Source organism: Tachysurus vachellii, chromosome 12, assembly GCF_030014155.1.
Source record: "Tachysurus vachellii isolate PV-2020 chromosome 12, HZAU_Pvac_v1, whole genome shotgun sequence".
In the NCBI taxonomy this organism is placed as follows: Eukaryota; Metazoa; Chordata; class Actinopteri; order Siluriformes; family Bagridae; genus Tachysurus; species Tachysurus vachellii.
In genome coordinates, this window is record NC_083471.1 from 10291695 (window position 1) to 10319194 (window position 27500).

At 39.8% G+C, this 27500-nt stretch overlaps 3 protein-coding genes across 5 annotated transcripts in view; 2 read left to right on the forward strand and 1 right to left on the reverse strand.

Annotated features, from left to right (window-relative positions):
- Positions 1-6437, forward strand: part of fam222aa (family with sequence similarity 222 member Aa) — a 17866-nt gene extending 11429 nt beyond the window's left edge. For both annotated transcript variants that reach the window (XM_060883854.1, XM_060883855.1), the window contains one exon: positions 3446-6437. In XM_060883854.1, coding sequence (XP_060739837.1) covers positions 3446-4869 — 1424 coding nt within the window. In that variant the 3' untranslated portion in view covers positions 4870-6437. The remainder of the gene's footprint in view (positions 1-3445) is intronic.
- Positions 6438-15719: 9282 nt separating this feature from the next.
- Positions 15720-20203, reverse strand: tchp (trichoplein, keratin filament binding). Of its 2 annotated transcripts, none has more exons than XM_060883153.1 (13): positions 20159-20203; positions 19289-19487; positions 18801-19011; positions 18665-18721; positions 18466-18534; positions 18179-18352; positions 17924-18036; positions 17763-17829; positions 17445-17617; positions 17069-17150; positions 16726-16911; positions 16414-16557; positions 15720-16198 (listed from the first exon to the last, which is right to left on the reverse strand). In XM_060883153.1, the coding sequence occupies exons 2-13, from the start codon at positions 19477-19479 to the stop codon at positions 16166-16168; spliced, it is 1500 nt and encodes a 499-aa protein (XP_060739136.1). In that variant the 5' UTR covers positions 19480-19487; positions 20159-20203; the 3' UTR covers positions 15720-16165. The 2 variants fall into 2 exon arrangements, with proteins under 2 accessions (XP_060739136.1, XP_060739135.1); XM_060883152.1 differs by having other exon boundaries at positions 20051-20197.
- A 1039-nt stretch (positions 20204-21242) lies between these two features.
- Positions 21243-27500, forward strand: part of gltpa (glycolipid transfer protein a) — a 6946-nt gene continuing 688 nt past the window's right edge. The window contains exons 1-5 of the mRNA XM_060883466.1: positions 21243-21526; positions 25165-25223; positions 25325-25458; positions 26223-26373; positions 27274-27500. The exon at positions 27274-27500 is cut by the window's right edge and continues 688 nt beyond it. Coding sequence (XP_060739449.1) covers positions 21424-21526; positions 25165-25223; positions 25325-25458; positions 26223-26373; positions 27274-27456 — 630 coding nt within the window. The 5' untranslated portion in view covers positions 21243-21423 and the 3' untranslated portion in view covers positions 27457-27500. The remainder of the gene's footprint in view (positions 21527-25164; positions 25224-25324; positions 25459-26222; positions 26374-27273) is intronic.

Here is a 27500-nt window from a genome sequence, read left to right on the forward strand (position 1 = left end):
AAGATTGAGCTATAGAGAAGAAAGGAACCGAGAAATGAAAGGAGGATAAAGAATGATGAAATGATGAAAGGAAAAAGAGGAAGAAAGGAGATGACAGGAGAAAAAGGAGGAATAGTGTAGGTCAGAGGGTTTGCTCTGTCATGTGTGTGTTTCAGTGTGTAGATCAAATGGAATAAATCTGTCTGTCAGTCTGCATGTACTGTAACACACACACACACACACACACTCCTTTTCCATGGAATTTGATTGTCGGGAAACATCAAAGCGCAAGCTGTCACTGTGGCACTGGACTCTGTGTGTGTGTTTGTGTGAGAGAGAGAGAGAGAGAGAGAGAGAGAGAGAGAGAGCTGGACAGCCGTGTGTTTGTGTATATTTATGTGTATATGTTTACGTGTGAGTGTGTGTGTGTGTGTGTGTGTGTGTGTGTGTGTGTGTGTGTGATGGCTCCTGCACTGTCTGACCCAGTTAGTGCACCTCCAATTAGGCAGCGACAGCAGTCTAGCACAACTCTCTCTCTCTCTCTCTCTCTCTCTCTCTCTCACACACACTCACACTCTCTCACACACACACACACACACACACAGCAAGTGCAAGTATTTAATTAGTAATGACATCGTATACATCCATGCAAGCAGTGATCTCAGGGGCACAAGCAATGTTCTATAGCTCTTTTACTCACAGCCACTTTTCTTTTCCACCAATTTAAGAGACGAATCTTCACATCATGATGTGTTTAGTAAAACATCTCTCTAACACCACGCTCAACCTAACACGTAGTTTGTCTCTTGTGGTGGTGTAGTGACTGCTATTTTTGCTCACTTTGTAGACATTAGCGATTTAACTTCCATTCAGCATGTTGCCGTCGATACGAATCTAAATCTTTAGCCATCTTCCATGTCTTGTTATAATACAGTCTAAACAACTTGACCTGTTGCTATGGTGACCCTTCAAGCACCTGATTTGGAGTTAAATTGGGAGCTAAAACTGAAGCATGTGGTAGAATTGAGCTTGAAGTGATGTTATTAGTCATAGCGTAAAAGTTTAATATATGAGACATGTGACAGTTAATTAGTAATAATAAATAAGCTGTCGTATTAATAAGGGTTATACAGCTGATTAACCAGGAGACGGAGGACACGCCGACTCGGCACATCAGCAGACTGAATTATCAGCACTGGTCCTCTCTGGAAGCTTTAATGAGCACCAAAGTGCCTGTTAAAAGTCGCATCAAAATATTACAACTCCCTCACACTTACCTCTTACTGTGCTCTGCTCAAGGGCACGCTGACATTTGCTGACTGAATCCTTCGTGCTGCTTCAATTTTAGGACTTTTGCATAAAAATGTCAGTTTTTTTTCAGAAGGCTGTGAGTCGTTTGTGGCACTCAATTTATCGGCGCTAAACGACATGCGCGCTGCTTCGGGTTTAAGCAGCCATGAAATTGCCTGAATAACGGCGTTAAAATCCAATCTTTCAGAAGCCCTTCACCTTCGCAGCCTTTCCTCTGTTCGGGACTCTGGGGTAAGGGTGGGGGTGGGGTGGTGCGGAGGAAGCCGTCCTCGCTGTGCTGACCTGTAAAATCCTGAACACGATTAATCCCACACCCGGACCGCTCAATTAACACTGAAAATGTCACATGTGATGAACACTAGATGTGTTTCTCTTTCTGATACCAAATACATTCAATACACTCGTGTAGAAAATTCCAGAAATTCAGTCTGTTTTTTAAACACTGCAGTATGAAATGAAGTGAAACAGTATTCTAAAAGTATGTAGTTTTATTTTTCATTTAGTTTAGTTCAAGGCCATGCCTCCTCTACCGTGATTAATGTCTGGCTAAATAATCTTAATGATACGTTTCACTTTGAGTCCGTGATGAACGACGCTTCACGTGTCTTTAAACGTTTAATGTATTATAATTCCGTACAGTGCCTCAGCGTACCTCAGATATGAACTGCAAGCCACCATGTTGTTGTTTTTCAGATGTCAAATCTGTCACGTCAGATCGGTTAAAGGATTTTACCGAATCAATTTGTACAAATATAAATAACCTATTATCCTCATAATTTTGTCTTTTTCCTGAAGGGTTGAACCTGATTAAACTTCTGTGAGCTTTTCTGAAATGATGCTTCTCACATGAATCATTACATGCTTAATTTCTCACACAGAAGGAGCAAATAGTTTTACTAGAAGTAACTACATTTATATTAGAAATAGGACTGGATTATGATGTAAGAGCTGGCCTGTTTACACCTTTTCGCTTTTAAATTGCAGAGAATGTTTCAAATTTTGAAAGATTTTTTTTTTCCTTTTTGTCATTGCTGTGAAGTATAAAGAGACGGCTGGTAAGACAGAACATGGCTAAGAGAAGAGGTTTAAACTCAGCCATACATAGAAATGTCAGCTGTGTCACTATAATTAAAAAGGTTTTTCTCTCCCTTGTCACACACCGGTGCTGGTTTCAGTGTGTAACCCAGTCTGGGGTCAGTATTAATTTCACAAAGCTCTGATTTAATAGTGGCTGAGGGGCTGATGGATTTCCACAGATTGAGTTTTTCAAAAAAAAAAAAAAAAAAAAAGATCCATTTGGCTGAGGATGAACTTGCACAGAGCGCAAGAGATAAAGCAGCACACACGATGATAGATGGAGGGAAATTTATAAAGCTTCCATTAAAAGTTTCAGTCTAAGCCACGAACAGCACCTGCAGTCTTTGTGTGTCCGCTCACCTGCAGTATGACGGATAATTACACTATCGAATCTTCTCTCCTGCACCTGGGCTGAATAGAAAACTGAACATACACACACATGCGCACACACACACACACACACATACTTTGTCTTGCCCAGTGATCTGGCATCTTAGCAGACACAAAAGCCAGCTGAACATTCAAGACATTCTAGTGGAAAGTTGGTTATGTGGAACATTCTAGAATCAGTTCCGAGAGATTTGCAGCGCTCTGCTCTCCTGAGTTGGTTCCAGATTTCAAACAAAACATTTTTACATGTACAAATTTTCTGTAGATTTAAAGCAAGGTTTGTTGTTGGGTCACATGATGACCTTCTCTTCTCATCCAGTGTCACAGCTGCCAGGACCGTAGTCCAGTGATTATAGTAACAACTGACCCGTTTTTTTCAGTAAACCTAAATACCGGCATTACTTTTTCTATGACACTTTGCGAGAACTTGTTTGTAATTGTGGAGCTCTTTATGGACATTTCCTTGCCCCTTCTTTCCTTTCTTTTCTTTCCTTCTTGTCAGTATTTTTCATGTACTTATTTAGCTCTTGGAAAAATTCTTTTTGACACAATAAAATCACTTGTACATTATTACCAAAGCATATAAGAAGAGAGCTTTAGAGTTGAACACATTCAACAAAAGTACTGGCTCTGGTAGAATTAAAGACAATGGAGATGGCATTAACGCTAACTTTTCCTCCTTTTTCAGGTGAACCCAGCATGGCTGTCCACACTCCACGCTACCCGAGCACAGCAGAACTGGATGCCTATGCCCAGAAGACAGCTAATAGCCCGCTGTCCATCAAAATATTTCCTACCAACATCAGGGTCCCACAGCACAAGCATCTTAACCGCACAGTGAATGGCTATGACACAACGGGTCAACGTTATAGTCCATACCTCCAACCAGGTGCCTATCAGGGCCTTCTGGCCGTAGTCAAAGTTTCTTCATCATCATTATTATCATCTTCATCTTCATTGTCATCATCATTTGTTGCTTCTGCAAAATCTGTGGTGAAGAACGTTGAGGGCCGGCGGTCTAAGGTCTCTCCTGCCCACTTAGCAGTGGCTCCCTACCAAGTGGGCTTCAACGGGGCACCTCCAAAGCCCCTTGAGACTACAACTCTTACTGTGCCACCCAACGTGACAGTTGCTGGGTCTGTCATCCCTCTAGCAGGGACGAGGGGGCTAAACCTGTCCTCTCAGTCAAATCTCCCATCAATCCAGAGCATTATTTACCAGATCAATCAGCACTGCCAAGCCCAGGCCCTCCAGCAAGTCTCCACAGTTCCCACGAACCCAAATTCCAATCCCAGCCCTTGCAAGCAAGGTACCACTGCACTTGGGGTTTCATCCATCTCAGGGGGGAGTTATGTGTCAAATCTGGCACCGCAAGGCAACGTGGGATACTCTGGCACAGTACTAGCAGGACAGAATGGGGACACAGCAAAGGTAGCTTCATATTCAGAGAGTTTGGAATACATCCTGTGGCAGAAGCAGCAGCAGCAGCAGAAGCACCAAGCCATTTTGAGGATGTACAGCAGTGGAAGTGGTGGAAGTGGTGCGATTAGCAAGTCGCCAGAATCTTGTGGTCCAAGCATCCTAGTGGGTGGATCCCAGGCATCGTGTTCCTCCAGGACATTCCCGTTAATGACGAGCATGAGCGGAGGAGGTGGCCTCGACAAACTGAGCTCCTCACCATTGAACTGTGCAGCCATGCAAGGGAATTTTGCTTTGGGGCAGTATTTTGCCCCACCATGGAACAGTGTCATGGTCACCCCAGAAAGTGACTGCTACAACCCTCAGGAGTTGGCACCAGGGACAACAACCATTGGGCAGAAGGAGCTGGGCTTCCTGCCTCATCAACACCACCTTCATCATCATCACTACCACCATCAATACCAACACGCACCTACAGACAGCTCAGGAGGCATTTGCTGCGGTTTGCCGAGTAAAAGCTTGTGCAATGCCTCTGTTCTCAGCAGCAGTTTGCAGTCGCTGGAATACCTGATCAATGACATACACCCTCCGTGTATTAAGGAGCAGATGTTGGGTAAAGGTTATGAAACCATCTCAGTACCACGACTTCTGGATCATCAGCATGCACACGTTCGACTTCCTGTTTACAGATAGAACAAGAGAACTTTCCAATCAAACTGGAGATGGATTTGTGGATTTGGTGTCAATTTTTGGGATGTGTTACTTTTAAACAAATTTGGAAGATCTGGATGCTTCTGGCTGAAGACTGGGAGGAAACTAGAAGTTAGAGATCCCGCATGAGAATCTTTTTTTTTTTTTTGCCAACAGGGATTTTTATGTTTTGTTTTTTTTCCTTTCATTTTTAAATTTTTTTTTTTCTCCTTGTGGTCTGTTTGGACAGAGTTCTGTAGGTGATAAAAATCTGTTTTGTCTAATCTGGAAATGACTTTCCATACAGTGAAGAAGATTCCAGCTTCAAATGTAAACACACACTTCTAGAGGTTATCACATGAAATGTTGCAGAGGAAACGCTGTAGTGTTCTTTAAGGATGTTCCATTATATAATAACTTAATTGTAAGCATAATTATGGCTATGAATGAAAATTGCACTGCTTTGGAAATCAAAAACAAAAACCTTGTGGAAAGATTGAGAAGCTGGAAAAGTTCGTTTGAGTTTAATGTATTTATGAAACTTGAAAACTTGAATTTATTTTTGTTGGTTTATATATCTGTAGTATAAGAGATGTATTGGCTGCTAAGGAGAAAGATGTGTCTTAGTTTTTTAACGGTTTTTAAGAGTTCTTTCTCTTTTTTTTGTTGTTTGATTGTTTTTCTTTTTTTGGCTAAAATCTAGTGACTGATCAGGTCTGAACACTGCTTTTGTTTCATGATAAACTAACACTGAGTCCACTGAAGGAGAGAGAGCTGATCATGACACAGCTCCTGAGTTCACACTGAGAATGAAGTACGTCACAATAGAAGGTCCGGCTTTAATAACACTTTGGTTTGAATGTTTAGTTGTTTTTTTTTTATTTTTTTTTTTGCTGTTTTGTTTTTTTTTTAGCACCTCTGATTGTTCACTTTAGTCTACGACCAACAACTGTTTTTATTTAATCAAAAATGAATGCAACCTTTTACTATTTCAGACTTATTCAGGAAGAATCTATCAAAAATTCATTTTCTTGGCTTGACTTAAGTCTTTTTTTTTTTTCTTTTTTTTTAATATTTGATGCTTTTAGCACAGTGTTCATACACTTCCCATCACCTTCATGACGTTCAGACAACAGGAAATTTAGTTTGAGTTCAATTTTTCCAAAGTGGTCAAGCAAAAGAGTCCGTGGTCATTGACACAGAACCATCTGCTTATCATTAGCATGTGAACTCGGTCAGACCTGCAGCAGACGCTCTGATTTACTCTTCAGGTTTAAGTGAATTTGCTGTATTATATCTTCGTAGATTCTTTGTGGTTCTGCTAATTTCCCATTGCTAATTAATCCTAAGGAGTTATGGAAGAGCAAAGTGCTTGAAACAGGAGAGAAATGCTGAATCCATCAGTCGATCCATTTTATAATTTATTTTTTGTTTTATTTTATTTTTTTTTCTCCCCAAAAGGTGAAACAATCATTTTTCTCCAAGCCTTGATTTCTTTCTCTAATGGAGAAGAGTCAAGGTGTGGGATGCTCTCTAGCTCTCTCTCTCTCTCTCTCTCTCTCTCTCTCTCTCTCTCTCTCTCTCTCTCTCTCTCTCTCTCTCTCTCTCTCTCTCTCTCTCTCTCTCTCTCTCTCTCTCTCTCTCTCTCTCTCTCTCTCTCTCTCTCTAACACTGAAACCTATATTCCTGCTGTGAACGTCCCTGTGAATCTGCTGCACTTATCTGACAGAGTGGACCAAGTCAAAAGCAAAAAAGAGAGAAAAATAAGAAGAGAAATTGGATTGATGCCACAACACTCTGTGCTGAATTCGCTTTTTTTTCCTCAGTCAAGTTTTATTAGAAAATTGAATTCCTAAACTCAAGAGACAGAGAGAGCGATAGAGGGAAGTAGAGAGAGTTTGGGTTTTTGCCAGAGGCAAAAAGCAGTCCAGATTTATGAAGTGCAATTATTATGACTGTATGAAGGGTAACTTTATTTGCTTTTTCTGAGCTCAAACCAAAACAAAAAAAAAAAAAAAAAAAAGAGAGAAGACAAATAATTCTTTTGTGATTCTGGTACATTCCTGTTGTTCTATATAATAGTCATTCCCTATTTGTTTTGAGGTGCAAAAAAAATAAATAAATGGATTTTGAGAATTTATTTAAAACCCTGACTTGTGTGATTGTGTCTTTTTTTTGTGTCTATATTTTGATGTTTACAAAAACGATTAGAAACTGAAATGCTTTAAGAGCTGAAGCGCTCGAGTCCCAGAAGATACAGAGTAAATTCTGAAGGGAATAAATCCTTGTTGTTTTTAATATTTCATGTCTTTGGGCAGATGGAGGCAGACTCGTTTTCTGTAACATGTGTGGTGTCGTGACAGGTGTTTAAGGTGTGACAAGTGTGCCAGGTGTGCGGTGTTGTGTTTGACTTGTAAGGTGCGTTTGATGCACCAGATGTGTTTATTATATTTGTGAGAATCTGGTTCACATTATCAAACCTTTCATACCGCTAAAACCATCACGAGCAAACAGAACTGCACAAAGCTTTCATCCTTCCTATTCATATAGACGAAAGTTTCTCAGCCGCTCCTTTCAGTTTTAGTTGCTCTTAGTATGTGCCGTGCTGTGACAGAAAAATAATCAACAGCGTGCTGGAGTGATGAAGTTCCTGTCCCCAGCATTCAACCCAGCGTGATGTGCCTCTTACATCACAACAGTTTCCCACCTATTTAAATTTGATACTTGTGTTCCATAAAAATAGAAGAAAAGTCTCACAGGAGGAAAATGGCTTCTCATCACAGATCATGAAATGTGTCTGATTTGAAGCAGTGCGTAAGAACTGTAGGTGAATATAATGAGTGTGTGATTACAATCAGGTACAGTGTTAGTGTTTCACACGGTGTTACAGGGACTGGGGCATTTACAGTGAGTGTGTGATTATATTCGGTGTGACATTATTGTAAAGCTGGATACAATTCTGTTCTATATCTTTATAGTGGAGAAATAGCCTGAAAACAGCTCCCTAATCAGCTTTGAGAATGTGAAAAAATTGAAGAAAATAAAATAAAAAACTGGATTATTGGGAACAAAACACACCCAGTGATGCCCTTTGTTTCTCTCTATCATATTCTATAGCTGAAATATAAGACTCAAAGCTCAGGTAATACTAATAATACTATGTAATAATACTAGTACAGTTTAATGACTGTAATTATAGGGGGTAAATTGACGTCTCATATCACAGCTTTGGAGTGTGATATTCAGGTGAAACCTGCATGTCTGTGTATGGATTAGCCTCAGTAACGAAAGTCAAGATATACACAGTGATGCCCTTTCTGTCTGTCATACTCTAAAGCTGAGATACGAAGTTCCTGTTAAATGCATTACAGGTATTTGAGCAGTGTGTGATTATTATGAGTGTGTGTTCATAATGAGTGTGTTATAGTGATTGTAAAAAAAAAAAAGGGATATATGTCCAAACCCTGTATATTGTATATTGTAACAACCACTTTTGTTAACGTGTAAAAAAACAATGTTAATATTATGCTATTTTTCAGTGGGTAGCAAGGACAAGAACATAAATGAAAGACACCAGACACCAGATTAGACATTTTGTATTAAACACAGTGTATTGAAGCACAAAAAAAAGTTGCTGCTGGAAAATGACCATCGGTATGAGTTAAGAAACAAGAAGAAACTCTAACTTTCGAATTTCTAAGACAAAAGGAAAGGAAACACACCCTCGTCCCTTTCTCCGTATCTACACAGAATGCAGTATTTATACAGTGCAAAAATGTTAACGTTTCAAATTACAGGGTCAAAATACAGAATCCACAATCTTAGCAACATTTCTAACACTAGCCTAACACTGGGGTAACAAAGTTCACTAGCTTGTGTTTAGATGGAAACTGATGAAGGTCCAAAGCAAGCATCACAGTGAGAAAAAGTAAATGCAGTGTCGGCTGCGAACTGGACAGAAGCAGTCTCAAGTGATGCCACTGTAATCACCAGCTTGCTCCCATTTATACACTTCACAGAGATCTCATACTTACAGACATTACTCTCAATCTGCTAATCCTGTTCTCTTCCAGGAAATCCTGAGAGAGAGAGAGAGAGAGAGAGAGAGAGAGAGAGAGAGAGAGAGAGATTAGAAAAATTCAACATGGAAAAAAACAGAAAAAAGACCATTTGTTTTCTTTTTTCAGATCTTCCCAAAATTCATAGCATGGGTTCATTTCATCCAATCAGACTGTAACGCTGAGATCTGAGGCTGTGTGTGTGTTTTTTTTTTTTTAATATATTTATATCAGTTAATTGTCCTAGAAAAATTCTAGCAGTGTGTGATTATAATGTGTGTGTGTGTAATTGTTACGAGTGTGTGATTTATGTGTGTGTGTGTGTGTGTGTGTGATGATAAGAAGTGTCCCATCCAGTGTCAGTGTGTGAGCATAAGGTGTGTATGATTATTATGTGTGACTATAATGTGTGTGTGTGTGTGTGTGTGTGTGTGTGTGTGTGTATGTGTGTGTGTGATTATAGTGAGTGGCAAATAATACCCAGTGTCCCATCCAGTGTCAGTGTGTGACTATAAGGTGTGTGTGTGATTATAATGTGTGTGATTATCGCGTGTATAATTATGTGTATGATTATTTCATGTGTGTGATTATACTATGTGTGTGATAATAGCCAGTGCATTACAGGAGTTTTAGTATGGTATCATGTGTGTGACTGTATCGAGTGTACAGTTTTAGCGAGTGTATGATTATACAGAGTTTTTCAGAGTTTTTCCATTTTTCTACTCTGCATTCTCATGAAAGCAGGTGGATTAAATCCTCGAGCTGAATGAGATCATCAAACTCACAAGGACAGATTCCCTTACAGGTTTATCTGACCTCATCTCCACTGACCTCCCCTGACACGCTACTAGAATTTTTATTCATTCCTCTCATCTATTTATCAGTTTATCTTAAGCAACATTACATTTTCCTTTTTAGCTTTTTTACTTGATTAGAAAAAAGCTGTCAGCAGGTGCAACTGAGGGACTCAGTTAAAAGTATGGAGAGAGAGAGAGAGAGAGAGAGAGAGAGAGAGAGATATTTACAGATTAATCTGAGGTCTGTGACAAACTTCTCGACACATGTTGAGCTCTCGGTGATCACAGAGATGTGGGAACTGTGTGCAAGTTTAAAGGCGTTACAGATTTAATACTTAGCCACAGCAAGCCACTCTTCAGTAAGAACTCACAGTAAGTTTTGTGGTCACAGCCTGAACCCCTAATTTCTGTGGATTGATAGATAGATAGATGGGTGGATGGATGGATGGATGGATGGATGGATGGATGGATGAATGTATGAATGAATTAATGAATGGATGGATGGATATTCAGATGTATGTTTGAATGCATGGAAACATGATTGAATAGATGGAGGGATGGTTGAATGGATACACAAATGGATGGTTGGACAGACGGATGGATTATTATATGGATAGATTGCGGGACGGATGCGTGCCTGCATGGTCTGACAGGTGGATGGTTGAATGTACAGATGGAACAGATGATCAGACGCAGGGATTATCAAATGAATGGATACAAATAGCTCTATAATTGAATAAATGGATGGATGGATAGATAAATGGATGGATGGATTGTTATGTCTTACTAATTAAATTAATGTATGGTTAAATCGATGGAAGGATGGATGGATAGCTGGATAGATAAATAGATAGTCCATTGATAGGTGGATATTTGAATGCAAGGAAGAATTGTTGCTGCATATTTAAACTGATAGAAGGATAATTAGATGCATGAATGATGAACAGTCAATTAGAAGGATGAATCATTTGAGGGATGGGTGGATAATTGAACGTGTGGATGTAGTCATAGCTCCATTTAGCTGCAACAGTGGTCAAGTCCACAGAAGCGCTGTGCTAAGAGTGACACAACAGACTGTGTGTAAGATAAAGAGAACACGAGGTCACACAGACTCCGCAGGCTGAAGCAACTCTAATTGCTAATCAGGATCATTGCAGCACGACTAACTGACAGGACGTCACCTCCTCCTGAATGAGAGAACGAGAGACACACCTGTTGTTCATCAACATTCAGGATTCACAGCTGACTTCAGATTTCTGGTTGTTTTACACACGGAGCAGTGGATCACTTCACTGTCCTGTTCTTCCTCTGGCAGGACAAACATGTTAAAACTTCCATAGCTGTGTGTGGGAGGTGGAGGGGTCTCACACACACACACACACACACACACACACTTTGCATTTGTCAGTGGGTCTGCTTATCTTTTCGTTACTTGTAAACATTCATAACTCTTAATAAAGAGGGTGAAACTTTGTGTCCTTTATTTACAGACTTCCATCTCTGTGTGCTGTGTTATTTTGATAGTATTTTTTACGTTACTTCTTCACATCTAACAGTGAATGTCTTTGAAGGTTTTTTAGACATCTAAGACAGATAATGTGGACATGTGCAACTTTAACTGGGGTTTGAGGAAATCTAGTCAGCTTACCGGTTTCCCTTAAAGGCTCAGCGATATATAAAATCTCTCACACGTGCAGGTTTGGACTGATGGTGCAGAATTTTGGATTTCATTTTAAAACAAAGACTGAAATAAAAAGAAAGCTATTTTATATATATATATATACATATATATATATATATATATATATATATATATATATATATATATATATATATATATATATATATATATATTGGTATTTGATAATCTGAATATTCTGCAGGTTTTCCAAGATTTTGCTGAACGTTATTAGATTAACTGGACTTCAAAACCCTGGCCAGATGCTGGTCCTGAGGCAGGTTGCTTGTTGACACAACAGGATGCTAATTACACCTAATTTATGGGTCCTGAACAGATTGGGGGAAGGCGTTCTGTTACAGGTCAAACTTTCTGTAGATGTTTAGAACAGAGGAGCTTATGCTTCATGCTAACATCAGAATAATTAATCAGTACAGGATGTGCTGTTAGAAGGAAAATAATGAACAGGGTGTTAACAGTAACATCACCACATCCATATGTTACTACATCAGCAACACCTTTTATTCTTTACATAGAGGAGGCGTTAAAGAGAGAGGTGAGAGTGTGTCTTAATGTTTAAAACCTACAGTGACAGTGTCACTACACCTGTCTTACTTTTCCCCTCTCTCTATCTCTTTCACTCTCTCACTCCTCCTCCTCTCCTTGTTCTACTCCACTGCCTCTGTGTTGGAGTCGTTAATTAGCTCATGTCTGTTCCTCTTCAGCTGTCTGTTCCAGAGAGGGAGAGAGAGAGAGAGAGAGAGAGAGAGAGAGAGAGAGAGGAAGTGTAAGAAGCAGGGTTTGTGTGTTCGAGTTCCTTAATTAAATGGTGTGACCTTCTAGGTCATTGTCCCTGTGAATGTGTGTCTGGCTCCATGTGTGTCCGTGTGTGTGTGAGAGCAGTGAGTGTGTGTCATGAACAGCCTTTCATAAATCTGAACGAACTCTGGAATGGGTGACAAAGGTCAGTCAGAGACACAGAATTTCTCTCATGCCATATGTCTGTGTGTGTGAGAGAGAGAGAGAGAGAGAGAGAGAGTGAGAGAGAGAGAGAGAGAGAGAGAGAGAGAGAGAGAGAGAGAGAGAGAGAGAGAGAGAGAGAGAGAGAGAGAGAGAGAGCTGTTCTGTTGTTTTATACTGAAGCTTTGATATAAAATAAAGATGCAAAAGTTGTCTAAATGTTCAACAAAAATGTCAGTTAAAAAAGAAATGGAAAAATTGTGTTCATTCCTTTTCTGAACGTTTTTCATCTGTTCATTTTAAATGCTTTAGAGGAAAATGTTAGGTGTACCAATTAATGATATCCACTGTTATTCTAGGTGTTAAAATTCATGTTTTGGTCTGTGCACCTGTGGAGTGAGAGGTGTCATGAGTGAGACATGGACAGAGAGAGAGAGAGAGAGAGAGAGAGAGAGAGAGAGGGCAAAGGAAATGCATAAGCACTACTAAACATCTTTCTTTATCTCTTCATCCCCCGCTCTCGCTCTTCCTCTCAGACGGAGGGAGGCAAGGAGCAATAAAAACAAGGGCAGCTGCTCTCTCTGTGGAGCCTTGGCACTGACTACACACACACACGCACACACACACAGAACACACCAAGGCCGGAGATCTTGCTGCTGCTTTGATCACTCGTGAGCGGCTTTGCGATTTGGGACTCACCAAAATGTAAATCATGAAGAAATCTCAGGGCTCGGTACTCTGCTCTGACGGCTGTTACTCCTGCTTTTATATATTAATATAAAGCAGAAAAAAGATGCATCATCATCATCAAAGTTTGTTACACCAGTTCAGAAGGTTCTTTAGTCTATATATAGATCTTCTGAACTGTAAAGCTTGCCATATAGTTCCTTTCTTTCTGAATTCATTATTATCTGTATATAAAAATGCCACCAGTTTATCTCTGTGTGTTTCAGTCCTGTGTTACTGTGTAGAAACCATTCAAGTTCTACACTGTCTGTTGTGTGAAAATATTTACATGTTAATGTGATGGCCATCAAGTTAACAGGGACCTTTTGTTTCTGAGAATTTTTTCTATCCTGGCAGAAAAATTTTCTGTCATTCACTGTACATCAGGTTTCATCTCCGTCATCTTCCTGCTTGTGACACTGAGCACAAACACTGGCCTTCACTTTGAGGTTGTGGGATTCACTCGCAAATAAACCCTGGAGGTCACTAACTGTAGATCTATTCACAAAGATCTGCTGCCTTCTGGTGTTGCTCTGATGAATTACACAGCGATGGATGGGATATGAGTTCCTTCTGCTTGATGCTCATAATAATGATAAGGAGGTTCTCTTGTTTGCTGAGGATGAAGAATAAAAATGTGGACCTGAGGACAATAATAATAATAATTTATAATCCAGTATAATCCAGAAACAGGAGAGATTAAAAGATCCAGGAAACCTCAAGAACTTTTTTTATCTGTTTTCATTCACACTTCTTCAAAACCGGCTTAAAGACAGAAGACTTTATTCCCACCAAATCCTTCTCTAAATCTCTCTCTCTCTTACACAGACACACACACACACACACTCACACAGACTCACACAAATACAGGTAGTACAATACACACTTCTGATGCAGATTCTATAGTTTCTTGACTTATTTTGAAATATATTTTAATTTTCAATATGTCTGTATAAAACACACAGAAAACACACGACAAAAAACACACGACAAACACACCGCCCTAATGTAAATCTTGATTCACACAGCTGCTAAAATTCTCTCACTCGCTCTCTCTCTCTCTCTCTCTTACACACACACAAACACACAACCGCAATAATATGTGTCAGTCTGGTTTAGAGGCATGTGAATTATAGGTCATAGTGTGTTATTGGTCTCACACACACACACATGGAATGTGTGTATCTCAAGTCTAGGTGTGTGTATTTGTTTTACTCATAAAATGTGTGTGTGTGTGTGTGTGTGTGGTGGAGATGTTGAGCAGCTTTTCTCTAGCAGGGCTTATGTGGTTACACAGATGCTGACATACACTACTTCAGACTCTGCCCTACACACAAACACACACAAATACAAACACACACACATACACACACGTAGATAAACTCTTGTTAAGAAGATTAGCCTCCTCACAGCTGATTCATTTAGTACAGAGATAATCTCAGGGAATCTAGAACAATTGAGGGTTGTTCAGTTGTCCCTCTGGGGAAAACCATGGAAGAGTAAAGTAGAACTCCTGTCAGGCCAAGAGAACCTGTGAGAACCCTCCAAAACTGGACCACGAACTAAAGGTTAAACACAACAGGTTCCTTTGGGGTTTTATCAAACAATTCCAAACTCTAAACTGATGGTACCTTGTGTGTTTTTGGCACATTAAAGGCTTCTACAGTAACGCTGTACATGGTTAGTATTCTATTTACTCAAAATGTGGTGTGATTTCTTGTGAAGTGGGATGATGAGGTAAACGTGAGCGTTCTGAACTCTGTACCCCTGCTGCTCCTCCTGCTGGATCACATCACAACAACAAACATAAGCACAAAAAAAATGGTTCAAGTTTTTGTCGCTTCACTTTTTTCAGAACTAGATAGATGTTGATGTGTGTGTATTATTCTACACACCTTTATACATTAGCACTGAGAATCTATATTACTAATAATAATCACTTCCATGTATACAGTGTGTGCTTCTGGAATTTAAAGACCTTGCACTGGAATCTTGCTACATACAAACCAAGCCCTATGAACAGAACGGTATATTAGTATTGTTATTCATTTCCAGATCACTTATTTTCTGTACAGCAACACTGTGACTAAATATCATGGGTGTAGATTTCAATCTTTATCATCTCTACCATCATGCACTCAACACACTGACACACATCTGTCTTAAAAAAAAGTTTGTCTTCGTGAAAAGCTTGAGACTCAAGCAGCCAAGGCATCATTCTGGATAAACCCTGTGATATATTTCCTTAATTCATTTCACATTTCAATACTAATATAGAAAACAATGAGACTTATTATTACTATTACTTCAATCTTATTATAGAAAAATATAAAACCGAAACAAAAAGATTTCCTTAAAGAAGAGACGGTGATTTTGAAATACACTTCCACTGAAGTAATTCCTGCAATAGAAATAATACTGCTCTAATAGAAACAGACTGAACCACACAGGAGCGTGAAATGATTCTCCTCTAACCACACATCCTGAACAGTGTTCTGTTATAACAACACTAATGTATTGATGCTTATTTAAAAATGTGCCTGAATATATTAATAAATAATTAATTAACAGATTTAATTACAGATTTTTGATGATATAAATACAAGCTGAAATGAATACACAACATTTCCGCGATACAAAACACAGACAATTTATTTGTTTATTTCTATAAAACATTGAGTTCTGCTATAAAGCCAGCCAACAGTGATCTAACACAAGGTTTAAACACGACACACCCTGGTGTTGTAAAACACTATAAAACGCTGCTGTTCAGCATACTGACTGTTGTTTTATCAAGCAGCTGTTTCGAAGTGTTTATAGTCTCGTAGGATGCTGATCAAATTGTAAAAAACAGGACAGATGGAACTGTCACTAACTGACAAATCAGTTATTTTATATATTTACAGTTTATTGATAAACCACAGTACATGTGAGTGAAGAGTGTTGTGTCCTGACACACACCTGATCCACTGTTCACAAACACACACACACTACCTGATCTGAGCCACTGTGCTACAGACAGAAATACCACTAACTACACCGGAGGGCATCAGTGCGAGGGTGGGTGTGTCCTCGTCTCCTCATGTCCAGGCTGAACGAGGCCTGCTGCGAATCTGCAACAAGGACAAACCTTGAGTCAGAGAAGTTACAGCTTTACCTCGGACTGCAGAGACCCCTTCCGTTACTGTGAGAGCTGCTCTTATAAGAAATGAATCAACACTTCGGACCAATTAGTATTCAAAAGCACAATATATGTATTCTGAGCACAATATTCTTATCATTAAAACTTCATGTACAACGAGGAGGACAGTGTTATTGAGGCTCTCACCCTCTCCTCGTAGCCACGCCGAGTCATCCTCTCTGTCTCCAGCCGAAGCTCCTCCTCCTCAAGCCTAAGCCCCTCCTTCAGCTCCGCCTCCTCCTGCTCAAGCCTCTGCTGCTCCTCCCACTGCTCCCTGCGTCTCTGTTCCACCTGAAGTGAAGACACACAGTGTTTGAGCACCAGCTCGAGTGGAACACAATCATAAATGATCTTGTGGTTTTTCAAAATGCAAAGAAATGTTATGAGCTTTAATCTGACATTTTGTTGAGAAACTTTTGATTTTGCAAATGTGAGGCGTAATATTTAAAACACACGCACCTGAGTGCTGATGTCCTGCATGCGTGTGGTGCGTTTTTGCTCCTGCTGCTCCCTGTGCTGTCGTTTCTCCTCCTCTTCCTCCTCCAGCTGCTGTAGAAGCTCCACCCTCCTCCTCTCGCACTCCTCCCGAGCCCTGCGCTTCTCCTCCATCCGCTCATGCAGCTGCTCCTGACGCACATTCAGCACCTGACACACACACACACACACACACACAACTACCTAAAACCTCTACAGTGCTGTGACATGAACACACACAGATGTGTACACATCAGACACTGAACATATTCTGAATATCTCTACAGGGGTAATGTCAATAGTCTGTTGTGTCTGAGGTATAGTTTACCTCGTGCATAAGTCTTTCTCTGGCTCTCCTCTCCCTATCCCACTGAGCCTCACGCTCATCCCACACCCTCTGTGCCTCCTCTCTGATTGGACCACACACACACACACACACACAAGCATACACAAGCACACACAGGGTATTTTAAATAAATACTGGCCTTGGGAGAGCAGTGACATTTGTGATGGATTCTGTTGTTAATGTTATGCTACAGCATAGATGATGACATCAGACGAAACATTATAATCAGGAAGTGGAAACAGTTTAAATCCTCACTATGCGGTGATGTTACATGGTGAAACCATGAGCATGTGCTGTGATTTTACTGAAACCCTGAGCTATAATAGAAATGAAACCCTAACCGTTGCCCCGTCCCCACCTGTAGAGCAGGTCAAACTCTGCTTCTCGCTCTCTCTCCAGCTGCAGCTGTTCCTCCAGAACTCTCTTCATCCATGCCACATCAGCCACCGCCCTCTCCCTCCTCGCACTCTCCACCCTCCGTTCCTCCTCCTCACCCTCCATCAGTGCAGCCAGGATCCTCCGATCCGCCTCCTGAGAACATACAGGGAGACAAAAGAGAGACACAAGAGAGATGAGGGAAACAGAACAAGCACGGTCCTATATTACAGCTAAATTTACCCAGTGTTGGTCATTTCTTTAGTATAGAAGATATTCGTCTCCATGGTGTCGCACTCACCAGTTCCTCCTGGACTTGCTGTGCTCGTCTCTTCAGCTGTGCTCGATACTGACGACTCAGTAAACGTCTGCAGGAACACCAGCAGTCAGAGCACTTAAATCACTATTACATCACACTGTGACATCGTCACAAAAGCACAAACACCACCGTCTCAGTCTCACCCGAACTCGGATTTCTTCCGGCTTTCCTCGGCTCTCCTCCTGTCCTCCTCCAGCTGCTCCACCTCCAACCGCTTGGTCAGCAGAGCATCCTCCTCCTGCTGCAGACGCCGACTCTAGAACACACACAAACGCGTTAGCAATTAAGCCACAGACTGCATCGATGTTCATAAGATCTGAAATGTACTGGAAACATAAATTGCAGAATTAACTGGTTTGTTTTCAGAGTGTTTTTTACATTTTTAATATTAAACTCACCTCCTCATCTCTGACTTTGAGCTCCTCCATCTGTTGACGCAGAAACTCGAATCTCTCCCTCTCTTTTTCCTTCCTCCTCTCTTCTTCCTCCTTCATCCTCTCCAGTGCCTCCCGTCTGCTTCTCTCATACTCGTTCTCAAAACGCAGCCTCTCCTGCATGTTCTGCTCCTCTACCTTGGGGTTAAAAAAAAGCAATAAGCGCCTCGTCATCAAAAAAAAATCACTTGTACTTAGTCATCTTTTTAGAATCTAAAAAAGACTCAATAATATAAAACAAACATTTTTACCTGTTTTTTGTGCTGCTGTTGCACCTGCCACTGGCTCACCACATGATCTTTATGCAGCTCTGACTCCACCTGCACCACACACACACACACACACACACACACACACACACACATCTATACTTAGGTAGGGGGTGACATCACCATATTCACAGCACCGTGAGGTCACATGGATGCTATATCCAGTCTTTCCCACACTCACCATACGCAGTTCTGGATTGTTCTTCTTCCAGGTCTCCTTCAGAAGCTCCTGTGCGATCTTCAAAGAGAGAAAACAACAGTATTAAGAGTTAAATACGAGTACTGTTTGGTGTACTGCGACATGTAAGCCATATCACCTTCTTCCTGCGCTCTTCTCGGGCTGCTCGCAGATCCTCTGCCCTCTCCTGCTGCTGCCTGAGGGTGGCACCCCTGTCTCGGGCGGAGGCTCGGAGCTCATCCTCCAGCTGTGCATTCTCCTCCTGAAGCATGTTCCTCAGACGCTCCCTGCGCACCTCCACGCTCCTCCTCCTCTCCTCCTGCAGGCGCTCACGTCGGAACGCCGACATGCTGACACCCAGAAGCGAGAGAACATATGGAAATTCAAGGTGACTATATTTGGAGTTAATAAAATGTTCACCACTCATCACTGATATCATCAGTTCATTCTTACAACCTAAAATCACTTGCAGCACTAAACAGGAGTTCATAAAGTACATCTTTTACACTGAAGGATTCTTGTTTGTTACAATAAAACCAGGCTGAAACATGTAAACAACTGTTTAATGAGATTTGAGGGTTTAGGAGAAGATCTCTGAACTGATTCACCTGCTGACCCAGTGATTACCTCTGCTGATAGGACTGACGGGAGCTCCAGTGTGCCTGTTTACTGCTGCGAACATTCTGCTCTTTAAAATATTGTGAGTGCGCCTGCCACTGTTGGAGACGTCGCGCCTCCTGTTCTCTCTGACGTGCCAACTGACGATCCAGAGGACGGATTCGTCCGGGCCAGTGTGAGGAAAGAGTAGGTAATGCCATCGTTCAGCCTGAAGATAAAGTCACATACAAACGTCACGCTGTGTACAGAGTTTGAGTTTCCTCATTGGTCTGTCTATGCATTTTAATAGCATTATTTTGTTTCTAATAGATTTATCATTTGTTTTTATTCTTCATCTTATTACTACACGGTTTTATGATTAACCATCATCTCTACAACATCTCTACAGTATCCTTGGCTACACTTAATGAGTTTTTAAATCCTATTATCATTATTATTAAATGGGAAGATTAATTTAAAGATACGTTGCTGATCAGTATTTATTGTGTCTGTAATACATCTTACACCATGACAGACATTGCTAAAATTGTTTCTAATCTGGTATCCATGGACTTAAATGTTTTAATGAGATAAAAGCCACACTTGAACAGGATCTACAGCAGGAGTGAATAAAATGTTTAAGACATGAAGCTGTGACACTGTGCAAGCTGCTGAATGCTGAACTCTCATCATCACTTATCACTGATATCACGGCTATTAGCTCAATTAGCTTATTAGCGCTAAATAAACAAGATCCAGGGGCGATTATCTCAAGTTTTTTTGCTTTCTTACCTCTTCACAGTCTACAGCTGCCGGTTCTGGAAAGATTTGTTCAGTTGAAAGTGGCCTTAATCGACTAAACACAAAGACTAACGGTTAAAAATACAAATCAACACACACCTCCGTTTCTCCTGGTTACTGTACATACTTCCTAGTTACGGTACGGCACGCGGTGAGGGTCAAACCGTCACAAGATGTTTTATATATATATAGATATAGATATATATTTATAGATATATATATATTTATATAAAGCTTTCATTATAAACATTATAATGAATCTCTTTTTTATGTTATTATTACAGCTTGTCAAATACTAAAACGGTATCTGATGTGAAAAGTGTAAATGTGTGTTAGACTAGTAGATAATATCGTGAAGAACTTCTTTAAGTAAAGCTTAGACATAAAGCTTACTTTCAGAAATGTGCTTCTTTAATTTTGTGCTTTAGGATTATATCTGCTGTGTTTAAATCACTGCACACCTCAAAAAGCATCATCAGTACATACACATCAAATAAGTTAAAAATAAGTATACAAACCAGCAGAAATACAATACTTCTCAACCCCTGATTAACAATTATTTATCTTCAGTAAACTTTAAGTTGTGTAAACTGTGTACAGCATAAATTTACATTATACACAATATTTAAAGGGACATTCAGCACTATACTGTAAAGTTATAAATACTGGATCATTTGAAAAAAAAAAAAGTACATGACTATTTGGGCTTTATGGGAAGGTTTCTGAATGAGATTTAAAATTTTTTTTTTTAGGACATTTAAAACTATCTCTGAAAAGTTCCTTTAAGGAATGTACTGTATATACTTCTGTTATTTATGATTATGATTATTTGTTCCAATAAAACTATATTAACATTACACCCATTACACCTATACAGTCAGTATGGTCTGACAATAAACACACCACATGTGCTTCTACTTGTCACTGAAGAGAAAACCATCAATGTACAGTGTTAACCTGGGAAGGTACATGAAAGGCTTTATTAACCTTTAGAATAATATCTTTTAGAATAATTATCTTTTAGAATAATAAATGAATCAGTTTTGAAAAACTATTAAAAACAAACTGATAGTCTATGAATACTGCAGAACAGGTCAAACTACACCAAAAGCCCCACCCACTCGAATCTGATTGGCTCTCCATTTGTACACCTGTTCAATAAAAGCTGCAGCTGTGTGAAATAATCACTGAGCTTCCAGCTGCTGCTGTAGCCGATTATTCGTCTAAACACAGAAGACAGTCGAATAATCGGCTTTCAGCGGTGGCGCGAGATCTCTATGTTTCCTATTAGCGTCACGTTTAAACTCTGACTTCACTGTAGCAGTTATTTTTGTTTGTTAGTTTCTTTTTGTTTCCCAGCCGTCATGGCTCTTCTAATGGAGCACCAGTTCAGGCAGCTCCCAGCCGACAAACAGGTAGAGACCAGACCCTTCCTGGAGGCGGTTTCTTACCTTCCACCCTTCTTTGGTAAGTTTGTAGGAGACACCTACATCACATCACCCCACAGAGCATGGTTTTATTATTATTCTCACTATTTCAGTCATAAAAATAGTCAGTCATAAACTACAACCTTGTCAAGCTCAGGGATCTGAGATGATTCATCAGCCAAACACATCAGTATTATTTAAACCAAAGCTTAAGGCTAAATCTTGACATGTAATGTTTTTAAGGTTAATGTTTTGAATCTGCTGCTCAGATCTGTAATCACTGCTAAATCTTCATCACATTCATCAGCTTCATAAAGACGAGAAAGAGATGAACGAAAAGGGAAACATTAGCCAGGCCACAGACTCAGGAATGTTCATTCTCTTTATTATTGTTAGGAATTATAGTGTTGTCATGGTGCCATTATGAAAGTAAATGTTTTAATCAGTTTTAGTCCCAAAGACCTGCGTCATCTGACGTAAAAACAAATGAGGATAAACCTGGGTCATCTCTATACTCAATATTTTGGGATTACTTTATTTTTTTCACTCTTTCGGAATGCAGAATAATCAACATGAGTGCAATGTTTGATTCCTCGATCACCAGATTCTTCTGTAATCGCTGTGAGTGATGTTATAACTGCATTATAACTAATAGGAACTGTGAAGATCGTAAGCCCAATTATCTACAGGGAGTCTAGAAATCTTTGTTTTTTTATCCTTTCTTCTGCTGGCTTTATGAACTTCCTCTGAACTTTAGTTAAAATTAAACCAGCTGCTCGTGAGAGTTCAGTTGCTCTGATCTTATTCAACACACGGTTCAATGATTCTGTTAGATGAGTTGGTTTAAGTTTGAAAAAGAAATAATACATTTGTGATATGATGAAAAAGATAAAACGTTAGGCTTATTATGATATGAAAATACACCATTAGCTCATGTCTATTGGTCTCTAATCAGTTTATTCCTTTTTGTTAGTCCCTAAGGAACAACCTGTTTTGTCTGCATACTTTACCTGAATGTCTAGTTTGATTTGCAGCCTTGTGGGATTTTCCATTCCTGATTGTGACACTCGCTGAAAAGCAATAGGATCTGAACTGCTATTATTCACTTTTTGTATTTGGATCGGATTTCCCCGAATCGCTCGCCAGTCAAGAGGCCTGTTTGCTTGGGTAATTTAATCATCTGGTCTCGATTTGAAGTTGAGAAAATTGATTGGCAGGGTGTCGGATTGCTGTGGGCTCCATCCAAGCTGCTTTGTGCTGTTCATGCATATGAAAACCGCTTTTTAATGGATTCACTACCTGAACCAGACATCCGGATTAGATGCCAGGCCTCATTGTGCCAGTGTTCCAACCCAGAGACAGAGTTCAGAGAATGGAGTTATAGTATGAAGAACATTACTAGCTCTGGACTAAGGTCTAATATAGGAGAGACTTTCAGAATGGCACTTGAAGTGTGTTTGGGTTATAACCAGAGCATTGTGCATCACCTGCAATAAATCAGCATCAGTGTTATGGTTAATTCATTAACATTACCAGTCCAACATTTCAAAACTGTACATATTTTACTGATGTATAAAGAAATGTCTATGACATTAGAGTGACTAGCTGCAGTTATCCATGCTCTATTCTGAGAAAAACAATGATGTTAAGGTAAAGCTTCAAATGAAATGTTTCTTAACATTAATGTGTTAGATTTTTTTTGTACATTTAAATCTGATTTGATGTTTGATTAAATAAAAAGGAAATCAAAATGGCAAAACTAATTGTTAGTTGCAGCTTAAGTCTAACACTTGTGTTGGCATATTAAATTGAGTTAGACACACACCATGCTCTGGATACACCCCTGGGATACACACCACGGTTTACACACCTGGACCAGTGTAGCTGCTAATTAGCAGAAAACTAACCAGGACAAGAGCCCTCTGGGACTCCAGCTTTCTGACACCCCAGTGTTAAAGCAGTATAATTAGTGTGTAATATGAGTAAGCACAGACAAAGGTGTGTGTGGTGGGCTGAGGGCATTTGTTGGCGAGCATGAACTGTGCAGAACATACGAGAGAAAGCATGAAACATTGTCCATTGTTCATCCAGTGAATGCTGTCAAAATGCTTCACTTATAATGAACACATTCACACTGAGGAGAGAGAGGTTGCAGAGGGACAATGTGAAGAACTTTTGCGTAATAGGACACGGCCCGGTGCAGGGTGGACAACAGTCTGTGTAGTGAAGGCTGTCAGCGCCCGGCCTTCTCACTGTCCCTGCAGGATACACGCAGCGAGACCAACGCTGGTGATCAGTTTTCAGGACACATCTGACTTTAACTGCATGGGGCTCATTCTAAATTTCTGCTCACCTACATGCTTCCAAATAAACACCAGTTTACTGGACACTTGACTGTCACAATGTTGCACATTCTGTAGCTGCAGTAAGGCTCATTTTTACATTCAGACTAGACTCGATAACATGGATCATTTCACATTTTTGTGCAGCTGATTGTTACACTGCACATCAGGTCACGATCAAATCAGCTCATCTCCTTTCCTTTAAGAAGCAAATGTCCAATCAAATGAGCTCTTTTTGTTCATTTTATGAACCAAATGTCCAATCAAGTGAGCTCTTTTTGTTCATTTTTAGATACAAGTGTCTGATCACATCAGTGATACTACGTCCATTTAGGAAGGGAGTTTCCGATCACATCAGCTTCTCTCCTTTCTGTAAAGAACAGCATGTCCAATCACATTCACAGCTTCATTCTCTCTTTTCTTTAAAAATGAGTGTCTGATCAAATCACACAAATCGTATTTAAAAAAACAAAACCAGAAGTCTGTCTTTCACCCAGTGGAAATAACACGTCAATAAGCAGGAAAAGTAAGCTAGCATCAGAAAAGTGGACCTCAGTGTTTGAACTTACTAAACCACAGTGGAAGAAGAAGCTCATACACTTCTGTGAAGTTTCCCCTTGTGTAGACTTATTCATTGCTTATGAAAGCGAGCAGGAACTGGACGTTCTGTCTGACAGAATTGGGTTACGACAAGTCTTTTGCTTTTATTCATGTATACGTTAAGCTCATTAACCTCAGCTCCTGATTCCTGCCATGATAACCTGCTCCTCTCCATTGTGGGGCCTCTGAAAAATTCATGACCCTGTGTCACTGCGTTCACAAATCTGTCATGCTCTCTAAACGTCCTTAATTATTCAGAGACATACTTCAGCCCTTTATTTCATACACCAAACACTGTAGGTCACTCAGAGTTCAGAAAAAAATCTCAAAGATTAGCATCTAAGAGGTTTGTGTACTGAGTGTTGTTTATTTTTCTGTTTAAACAGTAATTTAAAAACTACTGTTCAAAAACTCAAATTCAAATCAAATTCAATTAGCTAGCTTTCTAAATGCAACATCAGGTTAATGTTAGCAAGCCACATATTAAAGCTAGCATTAAATAGTGTAATAGTTACACAGTGTAATAGTTAAGCAATGCAATATGAAGCATGGTGCTGGCAGCATTATGGTCTATTGTTTGCTTCTTGACACTTTATACCAAACCTTGACTTATACTTTTCTAGATGTTTGTCTTGGGCTTGTGAGTATTCTAATCAATGCCCAATGATGACTGAACCGCATGCATGTGTTAGTTACTTGAAGCAGTTAGGCCTCACTTTATTTGGTCTCTGTGCAGATTGTCTCGGCTCCACTGTTTTTGCCCCTATTAAGGCCGACATCGCTGGAAACATAACTGTGAGTGCACATCAGCTGTTAGACACAGCACAACAAAATCCAGAATAACAGGCTTTGCTAACTTTATTGGTTCATGTGTGGCAATGTTTTTCCCCTCTAAGAAAATCAAGGCTGTGTATGACACCAACCCGAGTCGATACAGGACGCTGCAGCAGATCCTGGAGGCTGAGAAGGAGATGTACACGGCCGAGTGGCCCAGAGTCGGAGCAACACTCTCCCTCATGTGGCTCAAAAGGTCTGAAGTATTATACCAGTAATATTATATCGTAAATTATATATAGTAAAATTATATCAGTAATTAAGTGGCTTTTATTGTCACATATTTCAGAGACATTATATAAAGTATAGTAGACTTATTTATTCCTATTCCTGTTTTTACTTCTTTTTTTGCTTCGTCTTCCAATTCAAGTTTCCTTTCTCTTCATCTTCCCTTACTCTTCTCTTACTTCATTTTTTAAGCATATTTTGTTGGACTGTCCTGTGCATAATGACCACAGAAGGTTATTTTATGAGGCCAATTCATTTAAAGAGCTATTTTACAAGGTTTCATCAGAAAAAGTTTTAGAGTTTCTGTCATATATTAATGTAAAAAATTTCATTTAAGTTGTCTATATTTGTCTATATTTATTTCTTTGTGAGATTAGGTTATTTTAATTCTTATTAATCGTTCTTGCCATGAAGATAGCCTCAGTAGCTGACATGGCAGTAAATTATAGCAACTAACTAACTAACTACTTCATTTTTTTCTATTCCTGTCCATTATTTTCTGTTTCTGGTCCTGTTTTAATCAATATACCTGGTCCAATGAGTTTCCCCATTCTTAGTCCTTCTCTTGTTCCCATGCCTGTTCCTCATCCTGTACTTATTGCTACTCCCCTTTGTGTCTATTTTTCTGTTCCCGTTCCTGTTGCTGTTACAGGTATCTCTCTTATTCCTGTTAAAATGCATTAGTATTTGAAGAATCTCTCACAGATGAACGTGTGTCCTTCATGGTTTCAGGGGGCTGCGCTTCATTCAGGTCCTCTTGCAGAGTTTAGCGGACGGTGAGAAGGATGAGAACAACCCCAACCTGATACGAGTGAACGTCACTAAAGCCTATGAGATCTCGCTGAGAAAGTACCACAGCTGGTTTGTGCAAAAACTCTTCAAAGTAAGAGCATGTTACAGGGTCACTATTATCCATCTCTGACATAGCGTACAGTCACTGAACCCTTTATACAATGTTCATTGTTTTGGAACTCAGATAATCTCCTCTAAACAAACATGAATAAAAATTCACGAAAGAAAAAAGTCAGTTACTTGTGATGTGAAAGACACATTAGCTCCTGGTAGAAGTTGCCATTGCTTCAATATGACTTCATTTAAAGCAACAGGTAATTTATGAAACTCAGACTCATGAGCCAACATGAAGTACACAAAAATGCAGGATTTATTACTGCTTAATTCAAGGTACAAATTCACAGTGGACTTTTTCTTCACTGGTTTCTTATTGAAGCTTGGCACATTCATTCATTCATTCATTCATTCATTCATTTTCTACCGCTTATCCGAAGCTTGACACATACAAAAAGAATGTCTGGCTAGCATTTCACTTACATCCTCTGTATTCTGTATAAACGAAGCTAGAAGTTAAAGAATGAAGTTTAAATCAAATTAGATCAGTTTGTGCGGTAAAATTCTGAGGTATGTTTTTCTGTTTGCATGCTGGTTAGTTGCTTCTGAATTTTTATTTATCCCTCTAAACATTACCTGCCTGTAGATGACGTGACCACTCATGTAACTGTAACTAGTCTGACAAGTCTAATGTGTTATAATCATACATTCACTACAGACAGTGAATAGACATCAGGTTAAAGTTATCCTGTAGTATTTATTTAATACCAGACAATAAACCACAGGAACAATAGTTTGAATAATCAAAGACAGCAGTAGACTGTGGTTTTGTTGTGTTTTAAAAGCGTGTGTAGGACAATAATTGGAAGACAAAATAGAATTGTCTAATTGAAAACTAGACACACCTGTGCTAATCATTTCCTGTGTCTTCCTCTAGGCTGCGCTATATGCTGCGCCCTACAAGTCAGATTTCCTGAAGGCGCTGTCTAAAGGGCGTGATGTTAAAGAGGAGGACTGCCTGGACAGAGTGCGCCAGTTTCTCGTCAACTTCACTGCCACCATCGACGCCATCTACGAGATGTACACCAAGATGAATGCTGAGCTCGAGTACAAAGCTTAAGCTGCTGTTCTGCCTTCTCATTGGCTCACGTCAGACTGATCTGC